Source organism: Epinephelus lanceolatus, chromosome 17 (genome assembly GCF_041903045.1).
Source record: "Epinephelus lanceolatus isolate andai-2023 chromosome 17, ASM4190304v1, whole genome shotgun sequence".
In the NCBI taxonomy this organism is placed as follows: domain Eukaryota; kingdom Metazoa; phylum Chordata; class Actinopteri; order Perciformes; family Serranidae; genus Epinephelus; species Epinephelus lanceolatus.
The window spans coordinates 14864110-14879663 of record NC_135750.1 but is presented as its reverse complement, the minus strand read 5'-3'; the positions used below and the strand labels follow the sequence as shown (position 1 = coordinate 14879663).

Here is a 15554-nt window from a genome sequence, read left to right as displayed (position 1 = left end):
GTGAGCGGACTCTTGTAAGTGATTCAGACTGCCACCTTGGAAATATACCTGTGTTCAAAGATAAATGATTTTAAAAAGAAAGAATATCATTCATTTAAAAACGGTGCCACTTGCTGTATATGTCCTCAAAAAGGCAAACCGGCTTCATGGTTTTCTTTTTCTTTTTTGAAACAGTCAGTAGCTATCTAAAACAAAATTCTATGCTTTTTCTATACAAGCTATAAAATCTATAAATATACTATGCAAACTATTCAATTAAATGATTCATGTCTTACTTTCTTTGATATTTTTGTCAGATATGCAATGATGATTGCTGAGTCATATGTATGTTAATGTTCTTCAATGTCAAGTCTCTATTTGTGTCAAGACAATACATGCATGATAGCGTGCCACTGCATTATGCCGTCTATGTATCTAGCCTAACCAGGTCATTTCCGGTTTATTTTATTATGTTTTTTTTATACAATGTTTTTTAAGTGTTGTGTGTTCCACAAACACATTTTGCTGCTATTGTACTGTGAGTTTCTATATCTCAAAACCATAGGAAAATAAAATCGGAACAGTGCATGGCTAGATACCACAAGATGTTAGTAAGAAAATAGGTGTGTTTGTTTTTTTATTTTCTGTCATTTGGATGAACCAACCCTTTAAACCCCTACAGCACATAAGCAGCATTTAGGGGTTGACTTGGTCTGCAAAAGGGAAAAAAAGGATCTTGTTTTACCTCTTCAAGTTACTTAAGCTATTTCATGCTCAATTCACTTTAACCGCATCATTAGGTGCTTCTGTTCATTCTGTTCACCACATTATTACTATCTTGATTGCCCCATCAAAAACACGACAGAACATTAAACAAATTAAGTGTACTGTTTTAACAAATGATCTACCTGTGGTCGTAATAAAATATAATAAACTATACCTTATACAATCAATAGAAATATAATTCTATACAGCCACATTTGGTCATTTTGTGCTTACTGGACTGAACGTTCAGACACCTGCAGCATGCTGGAAACAGAAAGCATAGATCACCAACCCTGGCACTGGTCCGGGGCACAGATGGTGTCAAATGAATGAATAGTGTGTTATAAACAGCTCAGGTCTGCAGGGCAAAGTGGTCCCAACTGTATCAACAGTGAAATGACCATTACTCAGCCGAGACAGACATCACAACATCCCCTTCAAAGCATGGAAGTCCTTATAAAGAAGTGGCAATGGGTCAGCTGTGTGGAAATAGCTTCTCTGAGTCCAGGAACAGAGGGATGCTAATTTCCCATGGGAGGTACTGAAATGTTTTGAGGTATATTTATTTTTATTTTTCCATCTGACCCACAGAAAATAGAATAACTCCCACTGTATAGCTCTGTACTTTTATCCATGCTTCAGATGAGGAGGAGCCTTTGCTTGGATCACAGTTAATCAAATGCCCAAAGGTTTTCTCAATCACTCAGTGTCAATCATCATTAGGCAACATTTGGACAGCGAAAAGTATGAAAAACACACATTATATTCAGTCAGTGTTTAACATACAGATTGTTTTGGCATCGCCATGTATTTGGGCTGACAGTGAGACTGTCACTTCACATCAAGGCTCAGGGGTGGTGAGGTAATACGGCCATGCCCTGGATGACTGATGGCTTTGAGCTCAGGTTTTGGCAGTTTTGCAGTCATTACTTCATTCGACAGGCAAACTTTATGCTACACATACTGTAATCTCTCTGAATGTTTTGCAGTCTTGGAATAAATGAGTCAGGAATTGGTGGCAGTGCCAAGTGAAATAAAAACAAAGAATTTTAACTCTGTGTGGAACAACTGCCTGAGATGTTTGCAACATGGTCGGATGGGTAAATTAGGATGAGAGACTGCAACACTGATACAGAGCCATGAGATGGCAGCAACACTTGCTGTCACGCTTCTGTCTCTGTGCTTTTTTTTGTTTATTTGTTTTTCAAAATTACACCTTTGGCCTTTGAATGAAAACATCTATCAACTGGATGTCCAGTATGTGATAATATTTAACCTAAACAAGTCAAAATATTTCAGAATATGTGTGATTATGGTGCATGCCTGTGGGTTGCTTAGCATCATGGGAAAGCATCTGTAATGTAGCTTCCATGTGGTGGGAATGGAAAATGGGGTGTGAAGGATAAACATACAGTGGTTATTAGAGGCATGGTGTGAAATTCAAATGTTAAAACTGGCTCTGCTGCAGGACAAAATATGTTCCTCTATCTTTTAAACACACTTGTAAAGCTGCTGAAGTTCCATTTTAATCTCTCTGTTGACTGCAGAGCATAGTAGACCTTATTTTAAGTTACGGTGGCTTACAATGAAGAAAAACAAAAGCTTCTGGACAGTTTTTCCACTGCCGATTTTACATTTATCGAAAGTTTTTAGTCGGAGGCCTTCTTGTAAATCGCAAAGTTGTTCTCAATGTGTGCTGGTTTCTGTAGTCCTCATGAGGTCTACTTCATCATCTTCATCCAAAATTTATGTGGTAAACAAAAATCTCTACCAAAACATTGAGTGTATTCATGCGAGCCCCACATATGTGGCCACTGCATCGTGGGTCGGATCTCTGCTTGGCTCGCACTCCTGTCTCTGAGGTCGGCCTGCAGAGCCCCTGGCCCAACAATCACACCACACCACTATCAAGCCCATATGAAGGCAATAAAATCAAACTCAAACCAGATCCCAATTGGTTTTATGTCCCCTTTGTGTGTACACGAGCGATGGTTAAGCAAACTCTGCACACACACACAGAAAATATTGTAATGTCAGCCTGGTTGCAATCCATCTCAAAATGTGTGTGTTTAAATGTGTGTTTAAAAGAGAGATTGAAGAAAATGAGAAATCCAGCACAGTGAGTGTCAAAACAGAAGAACCCTTTATTTTCTTCTCAGTATACATCAAGTAATCAACAACAACATTCTACAGTACTTTTAAAAAAGGAGTTTAGAAAACAACAATTATACAAATCAGATTTGCCCAGCGAGTCTCTAAATTGCTTAAAATTGCAGTGGAAGGTCTGACTGAGCAGAAGTCCATATTAAAAAAGACACAAAACAAGAGAGAGCAGATAAAAACAAGATGCCAGTAACCAGCTTCTTATGTTTGTGACCAAACAGTAGTAGCATTGATCAAAGCATTGAAGACTAAAAGTGAAAACACACATGGAGAACAAAGTACAGCGCTGCTTTTAGAGCATCTGTACAGTTGTTCCTTTCAAGGCAAAGCCAGAGTTTTCCTGGATGTGTGGGGTCACTGGCCTTTGGCCACAGGGAGAGAGGGTGTGTCAGTAGGAGCCCTCCTCCAATATAAGGTCCACTGGTGATAAGTTAAACTTAGCTCCAGCTCCTGCGGTGGGATTTGAGGAAGGTCAAGGGTCGATCTCCATGGGGACAACCGTGAGGATCGCGTCCTCATTTCCACGACGCACAACTACTCTCAGGGTGCCATCCCGCTTGATGGCGTTACTAACATCAGTAGCTGATGAGATCCTCTGGCCGTTGATTGAGATGATGACGTCGTGCTCTTTGAGTCCAGCACTGGAGGAGAGAAGAGGAAGAGAGGATTGATAGATGGTCTCATAAATGTGTTGATAACAGCAACAAAATGTGGCATTTTTGTTTTCCGCACCTGATTATCTTAGCAGAGATATCATGGCAGAGTTTTTGCTACTAAGAAGGTGTGTGGGACTGGAAGGTAACAAAATGCCACAACGCCAGTGATGAGGGTATCCTGCTGGTTTAAGATGCTGATCATCTGATCACAACATCACCAGTTTAAGTCAAGCTGTTGCACGTCACTCCCATCACTCTCCTCCCTCATTTCCTGTCAGCCCTACCCTGTATACTGTCTAATAAATGCAAATATGCCACAAAAACAACAAAACAACAAAAGAAGAAGAAAAGAAGCCACGCTCCCTATGTGCATGTTGTAATCTGACCAATTGTTTGTTGTTGTGGTAGCTGGTTCAGCTGCATGTACATGTAAGTGCATGGGAGTTCCTGTAAATGTGTCCCACTGGCTAGCTAAACACTGCTGCTCTGCACTGTGCTCATACAGCAGTTACCGCTGATATTGGGATGGCACTGTTGTGGAAGTGTAGCACACACCCTCTGGTTTTACACATTTGCACTTTGTAGGATAGTGACCAAGCAGGACCAGCCCTACTCTGCCTTACTCTGCCTGTGATTGGCTTACCCTTACATTCTTACCCTTACCAATTTCATTCCTCTTGCCTACACCTGACCAACCCAACCAGCAGAGGGAAAGAATAGTAGCCAAAGTAAAAGTAGGGCAGCTTATGCCTTTGCTATCCCTGGAGATGCAAATTTGCCTTTGATTGGCTATACTGTCTAAAATTACACACTGAGGCGGCATGATGTTGCTGTTATTTGGTTCTGTGTAAAAATGCAAAGGCGTCACAAAGAAGGGACTTCATAGCAGGACTATTGTGCGATCTCGGTGTAAAAACGGCTACTGTTAGCTCTGTCAGCACTGTTTGCTCTGTTGGCATCAGCTACTAGCCGCCGGCTGAGCTACCTGTGTGCAAACAACCTCTGAATCATAGATACACTCTGAATATTGTATAAAGCGCCTTTAAAGCCCAATTTATGTCATTCCTCTGTTCTTCAAAAAAACGATGTAAAAACACATCAGTGAGCCAAACTGTTGCACTGGGTGACATGTTCCTTCTTTTTAATGAACACGGGCACTATAATTTATTTTGAGTCAATCCCACATACAACATCCTGCTGCTCGAAATACTCACTAGAGCGCCAAACATGTATTTTTCCACCACTAAAAATAGTTCCCAACAAATGCCACCATTTCCCCCCGTTTGAGTAACCTTTGGGAAAAACTACAGTGCCCTGCTGTTTCAGGAAATTAAAAAGGGAAATTATTCATGACCCATTCGTAAAGATTTACATCTTCAGTCAGAACCCATAAGCTTGAGAGACGGACAAAAGCATTATAGGTTTTAGTCTTTTCATTTGTGGACAATGATAAAAATATGTAAAATCAACAGCCTTATCCTTTAATAATGATTACATGTGTTGGTTTTATAACAGTTTCTTTCCTCTGCTTGTATAATGTGTAATGATTATTTCCTCTTTTGGATTTTAGTTGAAAGAATAAAGCAGAAGATAAATTTAATGACCTGCAGATGTAATGTATCAAAAACTACTCACTCACAGAAGTTAAAATTAAGTCCTTGTCATGCATTGCTTGTGTTTTATACAAACATATGAAACATGTACTTGCTCAGGTTTGTTTACAGGTGCGTGAGCACAATCTGAATCAATGTAACATCTGTTGTAAGGATTTTAATGATGAACAATCACGACGTGAATGATAGCACAGTGAGGTTAGCACGCTAAGTAAATAAAAACATGTTGGCTAACCGTACAACCATAATGAAAAAAACAAACCAGTAAACTTAAAATCACACGCAGACCGAGGCAGTAACCAGCAGCGATATCACAAGCTGTTTCTAAACACAGCTGCTTAATCACAGCCACATGTGAACACAGACCACCACACCTTCACTTGCAATAGCATCCATAAACACAACTCCAGCTCAGTATCCTCCTCATTACACTCAGCTGCTCCAACACCTCCGACAGAGCAAATGAACGGTTCTCTACATCAGGGTCAAGATTTCCAAAGGCCATAAACCATTACAAAACACAGTGAGATCAAAAGCGTGAAAGTGCAGCCTAGAAAAAACATAAATTATAAAAGCAACCACAGAAATGTTATTATGCAAAGAGCAGGGTGATTTAAGCAATGAGTAAACTCTGACGAGGCCCTATAGGGGACACTACTCTGGAGCGGGCTGGGTGAGCAAGCGCAGGAAAACCACAGCGTAGCTAGTAACCTCCCTGCATGAGGTTTGAAGGAAATAGCTGACCTCAGCGTCTCCCGAGCCCCACTCTGCTGGAGCTGTGGTGGTGGCTGATTGGAGTGGGCTGCGATTGTGGGAGGAGGGGGGGATACTTTAGAGGGCCAGGCACTCCAGGCACGCCGGAGTGAGCCATGAATTTATGTTCTACTAAGACAGTTGTGTAGGAGGCTTTTGTGTGTGATTGAGTGTGTGTCTATGTGCACACTTGACATTTAGAGGAGAGAACTAAAATAAAGGAAGGAAATGAAATATACTGTCTATTTGCTTTGTGAGTGGGGAGCAGGAGCTGCACTGAGAGTGATGAGAGTGAATTAGGTGCACATGTGTAGCACAATGTGCCAAAGACAATATCCCATGGCTGAGAAAGAGTCAGAGACAATTTGCATTTGCACTTCACCGAGAACCATGATGTTACAACCAAGTTAGTTTGAAACTGAGCCCACTCTAATGGAGCCACATGGGTAAAATATCACCCTTACGTTGCAGCTGGTGTCTTTGCAATGACCTCCATAACGTAAGCCCCAGAGGTGATGTCAGGGAAGTCACGGTGTCGAGTCTTCAGCTCTTTCGCCAGCCTAGAGGTAGAAAACAGGTCACAGAGTTTAGGAATCAACCTCCATTTTTATATGGCAGAAAACAAGAAATGTTAATGTTAATGTTGCAATTTCCTATGTCAAACCAAAAAGAAAGGTCAGGTGAGTCATTTAAAGCTTGGTGTCAATAGGCAGAAATCCCATAATAAATTCTGAACATATTGGAACCAAAGCAGACTGTTGGCTCTGTAACAGGCTTTAGAAAATCTAGGCTGTGACAGGACACTTTAGCCAGTCATGAGTCAATACCGAGACAGGACATTTGTATTGGCTGTCCTACAAATGTGTGTGCCTACACTGCAAAGCAACGCCATAAAAGGAAGATGGACGTCTCAAAAAGAGAGTCTAAAATAAGGTCTGACAGTAAATGATATAAAACATGTGTTGATATCGGCGAAGCATTTCGGGGACGCAGAGAAAAGAATGCTAATAGCTTGGCCATCTGCTGACTGGAGCTAAAGGCTACAAGTTCATGTTTTCTTCAAAGATGATTTTCATGGCTTTTGCCTTTATCTAAAAGGACAGACTTGAGTGTGAAAGGCGGAGAAGGGTCGTAGGATGGACTCAAACATCTGGTTGTCATGACAAGTACATTGCCTTCATACATGGGATGTCCACTCTTACCACTGAGCTACTGTGTGCCCCCAAGTTCATGTTCATATAGCTAGTGTTAGTGAGAGCCTCAAATCACAGTGTGTCGTCTGCCTCACTCGCCGCCACTACAGACCACCTCGCTAAAAGGAGAGCAGGCAGCAGCTCCAGGGACGGACCCCCAGTCAGCGGCTGCAGAAACCTGAATCCAGCCAGAGCAAACCCCAGCTCCAGGGGAATCAGACAGCCCTGATTCCCTGCTGGATCAGCAAACTTTCTGTTGCTGCTGTTACACAGGTTTGACCTGCTGCTGGCCACCAGCCTGCGGTGACACCCAGCACTGGGGGGTTTGCGCTGACTGAATTTGAGATGTTACAGCCACTGCCCGAAGGTCTATCTCCCAAGCTGGTGTGTGAGCTCCTCCTGGGGAAGAAGTCTACAGTGGAGGAGAGTGAGGCGGAGTGACCAGGGGGGTCTCAACTGCACAGTGAAATAAGATTAAATAAATCACTGTATAGGACTCACTGGGGTACTGAAAAGGGGTACTTTTTTTTTTACCTTGTCCAGATTTCTGCCTACCCCTGCTTTAATACATTTCTGGAGATGTGGCGATGCTATTTCACTGACAATGTATGTAAAAGCATGCAACTTACGCTGGAGTGAGAGTCATCATCCTCACACCAATATATTTCTTCTTAGCAGCCCCTCTCCCTAGAGATGCACAACAACACAGCACAGAAACAATCATTCACCCTCCCGCCTGCAACAGTTGGGGTTCTTAGTTTTATGAGAGTGTTTGTTTCCAACTCCAAGAAATAAAAATCCTCCAGAGTATTTTTTTTCTTTATGTGAGTGATAGAAATATCATATATCAGAGAGTGGATCACAGATTGTCTCGTTTATCTCGCACATGTCTCACAGGACAGTGTGTGCATCCACATACTCCATCTTCCATATGTTTCATCATCTTGTTTTTTAGTCATTTCATCATTTAAGCAAATCAAATTAAGAACCCAGGCTGGCAGCTGCATATAAAATACATGTGTGTATTACGCCAGGTGAAGTGCAAAGCAATAAAATAAAAGCACAGCCTGACATGTACTGGCGTTTTCTTCTTAGTAGTTTATTTGCAATGTCATAATCCTGTTGGGTAATGCATGGCATGGATTCATAAAGCTAGAAAATGTAGTCAATATATCTCAAGAGAGCACACAGAGATGAGAAATAACCGAAGAAAAGGCATGCTGAATTATATTATGCTCCTTTACCGTGTGTGCACATGGGATCTCGGTCCAACTCTTGCAGCCAATTTTCAAAATTGGCCTCCTACAATTTGTCTTAGTGACTGAATAGAAGCAATAAAATAATAACATAATAAGTTCTGTCGGATAGAGCTCATACCTCTGGACTGCCTGTCGTAGGACTCTGCCAGGAATTCTCGAATTTTGTCTGAGGGTATAGCGAAGGAGATGCCAGCCGTCACCTTCAATGTGTTGATCCCAATCACCTCGCCATCCTAAAACAGCAAATCTCAGCTCAGTGTCTCGTAACAAATTATTATATGGGCTTTAACATGTTTGTGGGAATGTAAAAATGGATCTGCCATCGAAATAGAATATGCCTTACCAGATTTACCAGAGGCCCTCCAGAGTTGCCGTACTGTGAACCAAAAGGAGACATCACTCATTATTTGTGTCTGTGAGAAAAACAAGGCGTATAATAAAGCATCCTCATTCACTTACATTTATGATGGCATCAGTTTGAATGTACTCCATGTCGGAGTTGCGAAGGCCCAGTTCTCTGCCCCCTCGCTGAGTTGTGCTGACAATTCCTGTGGTCACTGTGTTCTGGAGGGAAAACGGGCTGCCAATAGCAACCACAAACTCCCCTGGTCTCAGGTCTGATGAACGGCCCAGCAACAGTACAGGAAGCTTGGTCTGCAAGCGATAAGGGACAATATGGTCATATTGCTTGAGGTCAAAGTTCCGGAGAAAACAGAATTATTCATGAGGCTTTGCAGGAAAAAACTAGCACATATTAGCAAGAGCCTAGGTTTTGTTTCAAAATTGGAGGGGGACAAAATTTTGAGCATCAAACACTTAATTTGCTGCATTCTGGTAAATTTTTATGAACCAATTTGTGCCTTTTCTGCACCAATTTATGGTTTAAATACCTTAAATTCTGTCAAATATTGAACATAGCCTTAGTTAAGGCGGTACATAATGTCAAGCTCAGCTCACATCCCAGCTACATCAGCTGATCTCAAACAGCCAATCAACAGCCAATCAACTGATGGAGCAGCTGACTGATGGAAGGGAGTCAGCTGATAGATCACATGATTACTTTCTATGCAGCCAATTGGCAGATCTCATTTAGCCACCCTATTTAAACTGCTCTGGCCTGCCTACTGTTGCTGCTTCTCTGCAAGCCGCTTTGCAACCCGCCTCCACCCCAGCTCCTCCTTTTCATGCTGTGTCCGACTTATCAATGTCATTTCTCTTTGTCACTGATGCTGGCTCTGTTCTGTTCCCCAGGGGGGCTTTGCTGCTCTCCCTGCCTCAGACTTTCCTCGTTTGAACATGGAGGGGCAGATAGGTGTGCTCTCTCTGCCTCAGGCTTTCCACGTAGGCGCCTGGAAGGGCAGGGAGGTTTGCTCACTCTGCTGTGCGTGGAAGATGCTTTCGGCGTAGGCCCAAGGAAAGGTAGAGAGGCCCCAGAACAGAGCCACACCGCCAAATATAATACTGCAAATGGAAAGTTTTCTTTGACTAAAGTGTCCCTGATTGAAATAAAAATTATTTGCTACTATCTTGTTGTTATATGAGGGGGCAAATGCACGTTTCAAATATTGAGGGAGACATGTCCCCTGTGGTCCCCCAGAAATCTACACCCATGCATATGAGCTGACTTTTGAAGGTTTTCTCAAAATCAAAATCTATAATCAAAATACTGAATATGCTGAGAGGTTGCGCTCTCTCTATGGGCTATATTTGTCTATATTCTGCATATAATAAAAGTATGTGACATTGTTAATCTGTTTCATAGGTAATTCATCAAATATTAATGTGTTCTGGTGACTGATGTACTGCGCTCACATAAAACAATGTAATGTGACGTATATTCAACTTTTCTAATCAGTAAAGTTTTAAAAGAAAATCCCAAACTCAGCATTGCTTCAACTGCAATGACTCCCCTGGGCTTTAAGGACTTCACATGATCATGTGTTTTATGAGTGGACAGCGGGAAAATAATTACAGCAAAACCACTAACAGTCTTCTAAACACAACCCACTCAAAGCTGCATGGCAATGCTCCCACACAAAAACAATTACTCCTTTTTTCACTGCAGTATGAAGTGATATTTACGCCAAACAACTCAGCTAAAATGCTAATAGTCAACATCAAAAGCGTTTTTGTTTAATGTAGAGTAGCTCTGATGACAAATCATTCCTTATGGTAACGAACAGGCCACAGATGCTGGAAAATTGACTGATATACGGTAAATAATGAGTACCTTTAGGTCTGGTTAAAGCTGCTACACTGGGCAGTGGAAACCAGGCTACTGAGAACTGGCCTCTACAGACAGACAGGATATATATTTATCCTTCCGCAGTGACAGTTTTCTTCTCTGAATGAAATCATCTCTGCTGGGCAGCCTGTAGTCAAAGCCCACACACCACCACATCACGTCGAGGCCACGCAGAGACCCAACGCCCTCACAGCAGGCGAGTACTATCTTCAAAACCAGAATTACTGCCTCGCGGTCGTATGCCTCGGCCAGCCAGTAAAGTTGCAGTTTACAACCTTGTCTGTCCACACTTAGATGTAGTTTAGACTTTAAAGGAATCCAATACAAGGTATTAAGTGTATTTTTTGGTGAAACTGAAGTCATCACTATATTGACATGTACAGTTCAGTGGGAAACATGCTGTCTTCACTATTTTTAAAGAGGAGTACAGAGGACTGATAGGGAGCTTTATCACATGGTGCAACAATAAACTAAAGCTAAACCAATAAGCTTGTGGTGGACTACCAGAGGAAGAGGAGAGAACTCAGAGTTGTAGCCATGACAGTAGACAATGCTTCAAATGTGAATGTAGCTGCAAAGAAGCTTTTAAAAAGTGGATGCTTCACACAAATCTTCAACCCAGTAGCACAGAAGATTTAAACACAAATCTGGCGACCACTTTTGTTCCGCCATCTTGCAGTACCACAATTATTGCGGTGGAAGGCCGCAGTGTCTGCAGCAACAAGTCTATCTATTGTGTCTCTCATTTGATGTAAAACTTTGGCATAAAATGTAGACATTATTGACTGCAAAATAGTACTTAAGTTTTCCATGGTTAAAAAAATCACTGCTACTAAACACAGAGCTGCTAGTGTTTCAGTTTGAGGACCATGTTAACTGGTGGCTTTAAGCTGAACTGCTCGAAGTAACATCTGGTCGCCTTAAATACTAACACAGAGGAGTATTTAAAACTGATAAAATCAAATTTACGAGGACCCCTACATGCTCTGTTCATGTTTTCGCCAACCATGACACACTCAGCTAGGAGTCACTCACGAGCTAAACGCTATTTGTGATTTGTTTGTGATGCAGATAGAATAATGTCTACTGCTCTATTTATTGCCCTATTTACATCCTTTACTTTTAAAAGAGCCATTTTCAGCCCAAAAAGAAAAAAAGGAGCCGCAAAACATATTTGAGCCTCATAATAAAGGCAACATAGAATTTATAAGTCAAATGTAGCCTATCAACATTACTAATAGATCTAAATGAGCATTCATAAATATGTTTTAGCACAAGCTAGCTACTCTGCAGTGGGCTAGCTTTGATTATTTGGTGCTTAGACTTTGCAGCGTTGTCAGTGAAAGCAAACAAATTAGTCCATGCACTATTAAATGCTCTTTTTTCCACTGAGAACTTTCTGTTTTTGGATGTGGAATCAACAGCTAGCCTGGCTAGGAAGACTCAAGGCCACCTTAGCTATCGCTAGTGATGTTTTTAGAGGAAAAGGCGCCAGGCCACAGATGTATGATGCACTTTTTTTTTAAATTGGTGTATTGGCTATGCGTTGTTTCACAATCTTTTTTTTTTTTCAGAGCTTAAGTTTGCTGTTGGAGCAGCTGAGAGCTACACAAGTACCTCTAGATGTTGTCAAAAGTAACGTTACAGGTAAAAGTGGAAAATTACACACTTCTTAGGACAGCTTGCAGTTAACAGGCACGTATTGTAGGGAGTTGCCACCACAGTAATGACAACTTATTAACTTCCAGTGCTCCCTAGACTGGTCTATACAGTCACCACAGTTTATAGGTGAACACCCAAGATTAGTCTCAACAATTTAGTGTCTGACCAAATGTGAAATGTGGTCATAATCTCCCCCTCTGAGTTTATAACATTTAATAATGCCCAGAAAAGAGTTTTTGCAGAACATCACAATGTCACAGTGAAGTTGACCTTTGACCTTTTGGATTTAAAGAATCATCACTTTATTACTTCATTCTTTTAGACATTTGTGTGACATAATTAGCGAATGGATTCTTGAGGTATGGCCAAAAGTGTGTTTGTGAGGTCAAACTGACCTTTGACCTTTAAATTCTAATCAGTTCACCCTTGAGTCCAAGTGGACGTTTGTGCTAAATGTAATAAACCTTCCGTGAGGCTTTCCTGAGATATTGCATCCATAAGAATTCGACACATGGACAATCCAAAAACTATATGTGTTCTGCCACGGCTTCGCTGGCGTGGAGGCATAAAAAAGGACCTTTCCCGAGTGCTCCTCCTATGTATCCATTTTGTTTACACAGGGTTATAAATAGAAGCCGGAGGAGGCTGCAAGGTAACTGAGACAGCAACACAAGTTGGCACACACAGACAAAAGGATCTATGTGAATTATGCGTATGCAGTTGAAAACTCAGACATGGCAGGCAAATCATTTTATTCTCAGTATTAAACGTAACACCTCATTGCCAACACATGCACACATTTTGCTTTGTGTTCATGCACGTCCGCAGATGAAGACAGCACGACTACAACAGCACGACTACAACAGCTACAAAACTTTAAATTAGAAAATTGGATTGTGGGAAAACATTTCGAACACACTTTTTATTCAGTCGTTGGTGTGTCACACTTTGCTGTAAACGATCTGGACTCTTGAGGTGAAGCTATTATTAGAAGATGACAAAGATAGTGACAACCAGTAACTAGGGGAAAGAACCCTACTTTCCACCTTACCTCACACACGCACAGAGATACACAAATACAAAACACACCAATGTCTGCGGCAGTGTTCCTGATTCCTGTGGGCTTGTTTGAACACTGTGGGTGTGTTAAAGGTAAACTTACACAGACAGGCTGCAGAAGTGTATCCATAAACCAGGAAACATGCATTTGGCTCGTGCAAACACACACACACAGACACCTGACACAGGGGTAGCAGCGTATAATCACCTCCTCTCCATTCACACTCCCTGCGAGATAAGAGTATAACCAGATGGAGAGAGGAAACAAGAAACACACACACAGCTGAGAGAGAGAGGACGTCAGGTGGATGTGAGTCCCTGCCAAGACATTCAGGACTCCGTCACAGTGATTATGATAACAGTCAGCAATACTTGTGGTGTCATGGTGACTGTTGCTATCAGGTGAAAAGCTTGTATCTCCAAAATGTCAGCTTGAAGGAGCAGCTTTGTTTTTAGCTTGAGTGCACTTAATTCTAATGTCTTTCTGCAGGGTGCTATTGCTGCTTATAGATGTCTCTACTCATCCCGGGTTCATGCACACCCACACAAAGTCGCAATGCGTTCAGAAAAAACATGTACAAAGAGTGCTAAATGCATCAGTACGCTGACAACCAAACAGCGCCCCTGTGAGAGGGCAGAACAAACAGGGAACACGCTGACTGACAAACTTTATGAAAGACCCTAGTTTACATATCACTTACTAATTGTGACTAGTCAGCAATCTGGAATGAGTTGTGGAAAATCATCTCGCCATGTGAGCCTGCTTCTTCTGACCACCCAAGTGACTCACCCTGCTATTTCAGACGAAGGTTACGATTGCACTCGTACTTCACCCAAAGACGCTATGGCCACACTTAAAGGAAAGAGGCAAGGTGAAAGAGGGGAACAACAAACACCACAAACCACCGGAAAAGAGTCTGAGAATGTGAGACGAATGAGTCAAGAGCAGTTTTGTTTGATATTTCATGCAGCACACACTGGAAGAAACCGGCTTATGACCAAAAAAAACCAACCTATTTTTTCCAAGCTCTTGAGTATTTAGATAAGAGAGAAGTGGGGCATCAGATTAAAGGGGGAGGACTAAAAAGATCTGAAGGAAGAAGTAGTTGCACGGGTGCACATGATGTGAAAAATTCCTGACTTCTTTTCCATCTTTAGATCCAGCCTTCTGCTCAGAGACAGGTTTTGTCACAGTTACCACGGACACCATGGCGAAGGGACAGTAAGACAGATAAGCTGGCGGAAATAGCAGCAGAGTTGCTATGGCGATGCGTCATTGTTTAATGTTACAGCCTTGGTCGTTTGGAGGCTCATTTAAAAGCCATTACACTAACTACCATTTTATGACTGGAGGACCAGGTGCAAACTTTAACTCCCGTCAAGCTGGGATGGACTGCAGGTTAATAGTTTCTGAGACACATATGAACTCACAGAGAGAGGGAGGAGGCTGCCAGGGCATGAACTTCACAAACTGAAGTCTGTAAATTAAAACCCACACACCTGGCACTGCTTAGATATACAGCCAGACCACTTCCAAATACACAAGTGCAGACAAGGAAGCTGCTTCGGTCGGGTCAGCATGTGACCTAAACTGTATATAAGATCAACTGCAGCCACTTCACGCTCTCAAGTTCCTTTCATACAAGTGACTTCAAAGCAGGCAACATACTTTTATAAGTTCCACCTTGCAACATTGATAAATGGTATAGGGTTTTTCCAGCTGATGTCTGAATGTGAGCCCTCGGGGTTGCTTTAATGCAGATAAAAATAGGGCAGGATTCAACACGCTCATACATATCATCAGGTGAGACAATCAGAAGATCAAGCTGATTGGAAAGAGGGGACACCCTGTGTGTGTGTTTGCTCGCATGGAATCTCCGTGACTCATTTATGTGGCTGTTTGTGCATGTCTGGACTGAACAAAACAGATATGTAGGTGAATGTTGTGACCGTGACTTTTACGCACAAAGCCACAGTCCACACATGAGCGAGGTTTTAGCTCCTCTGAGCAATTCCCTGCACAGTGAGTAACATCAACATGTTCAAATCACACTGGCTGAACCATATCCTTGCTGACACCAGTACGGAAACCACTATGGTTTCCATATGTTGTCGGGAAGGTTTTTTAGTCTGTATAAGAGCAAACATATGTCTGCGAGTTCCGTGTGTATGTTCTACTCTGTGCAGTTTTGCATGAGAGCTCAAAG

At 42.0% G+C, this 15554-nt stretch overlaps 1 protein-coding gene across 1 annotated transcript in view; it reads right to left on the bottom strand.

Annotated features, from left to right (window-relative positions):
- Positions 1 to 2864: 2864 nt before the first annotated feature.
- The window catches only part of LOC117248026 (serine protease HTRA1A-like), a 35444-nt gene continuing 22754 nt past the window's right edge, over positions 2865 to 15554 (bottom strand). The window contains exons 4-9 of the mRNA XM_033612744.2: positions 8841 to 9035; positions 8725 to 8757; positions 8500 to 8614; positions 7752 to 7809; positions 6394 to 6489; positions 2865 to 3548 (exon numbers count right to left, since the gene is read on the bottom strand). Coding sequence (XP_033468635.1) covers positions 3380 to 3548; positions 6394 to 6489; positions 7752 to 7809; positions 8500 to 8614; positions 8725 to 8757; positions 8841 to 9035 — 666 coding nt within the window. The 3' untranslated portion in view covers positions 2865 to 3379. The remainder of the gene's footprint in view (positions 3549 to 6393; positions 6490 to 7751; positions 7810 to 8499; positions 8615 to 8724; positions 8758 to 8840; positions 9036 to 15554) is intronic.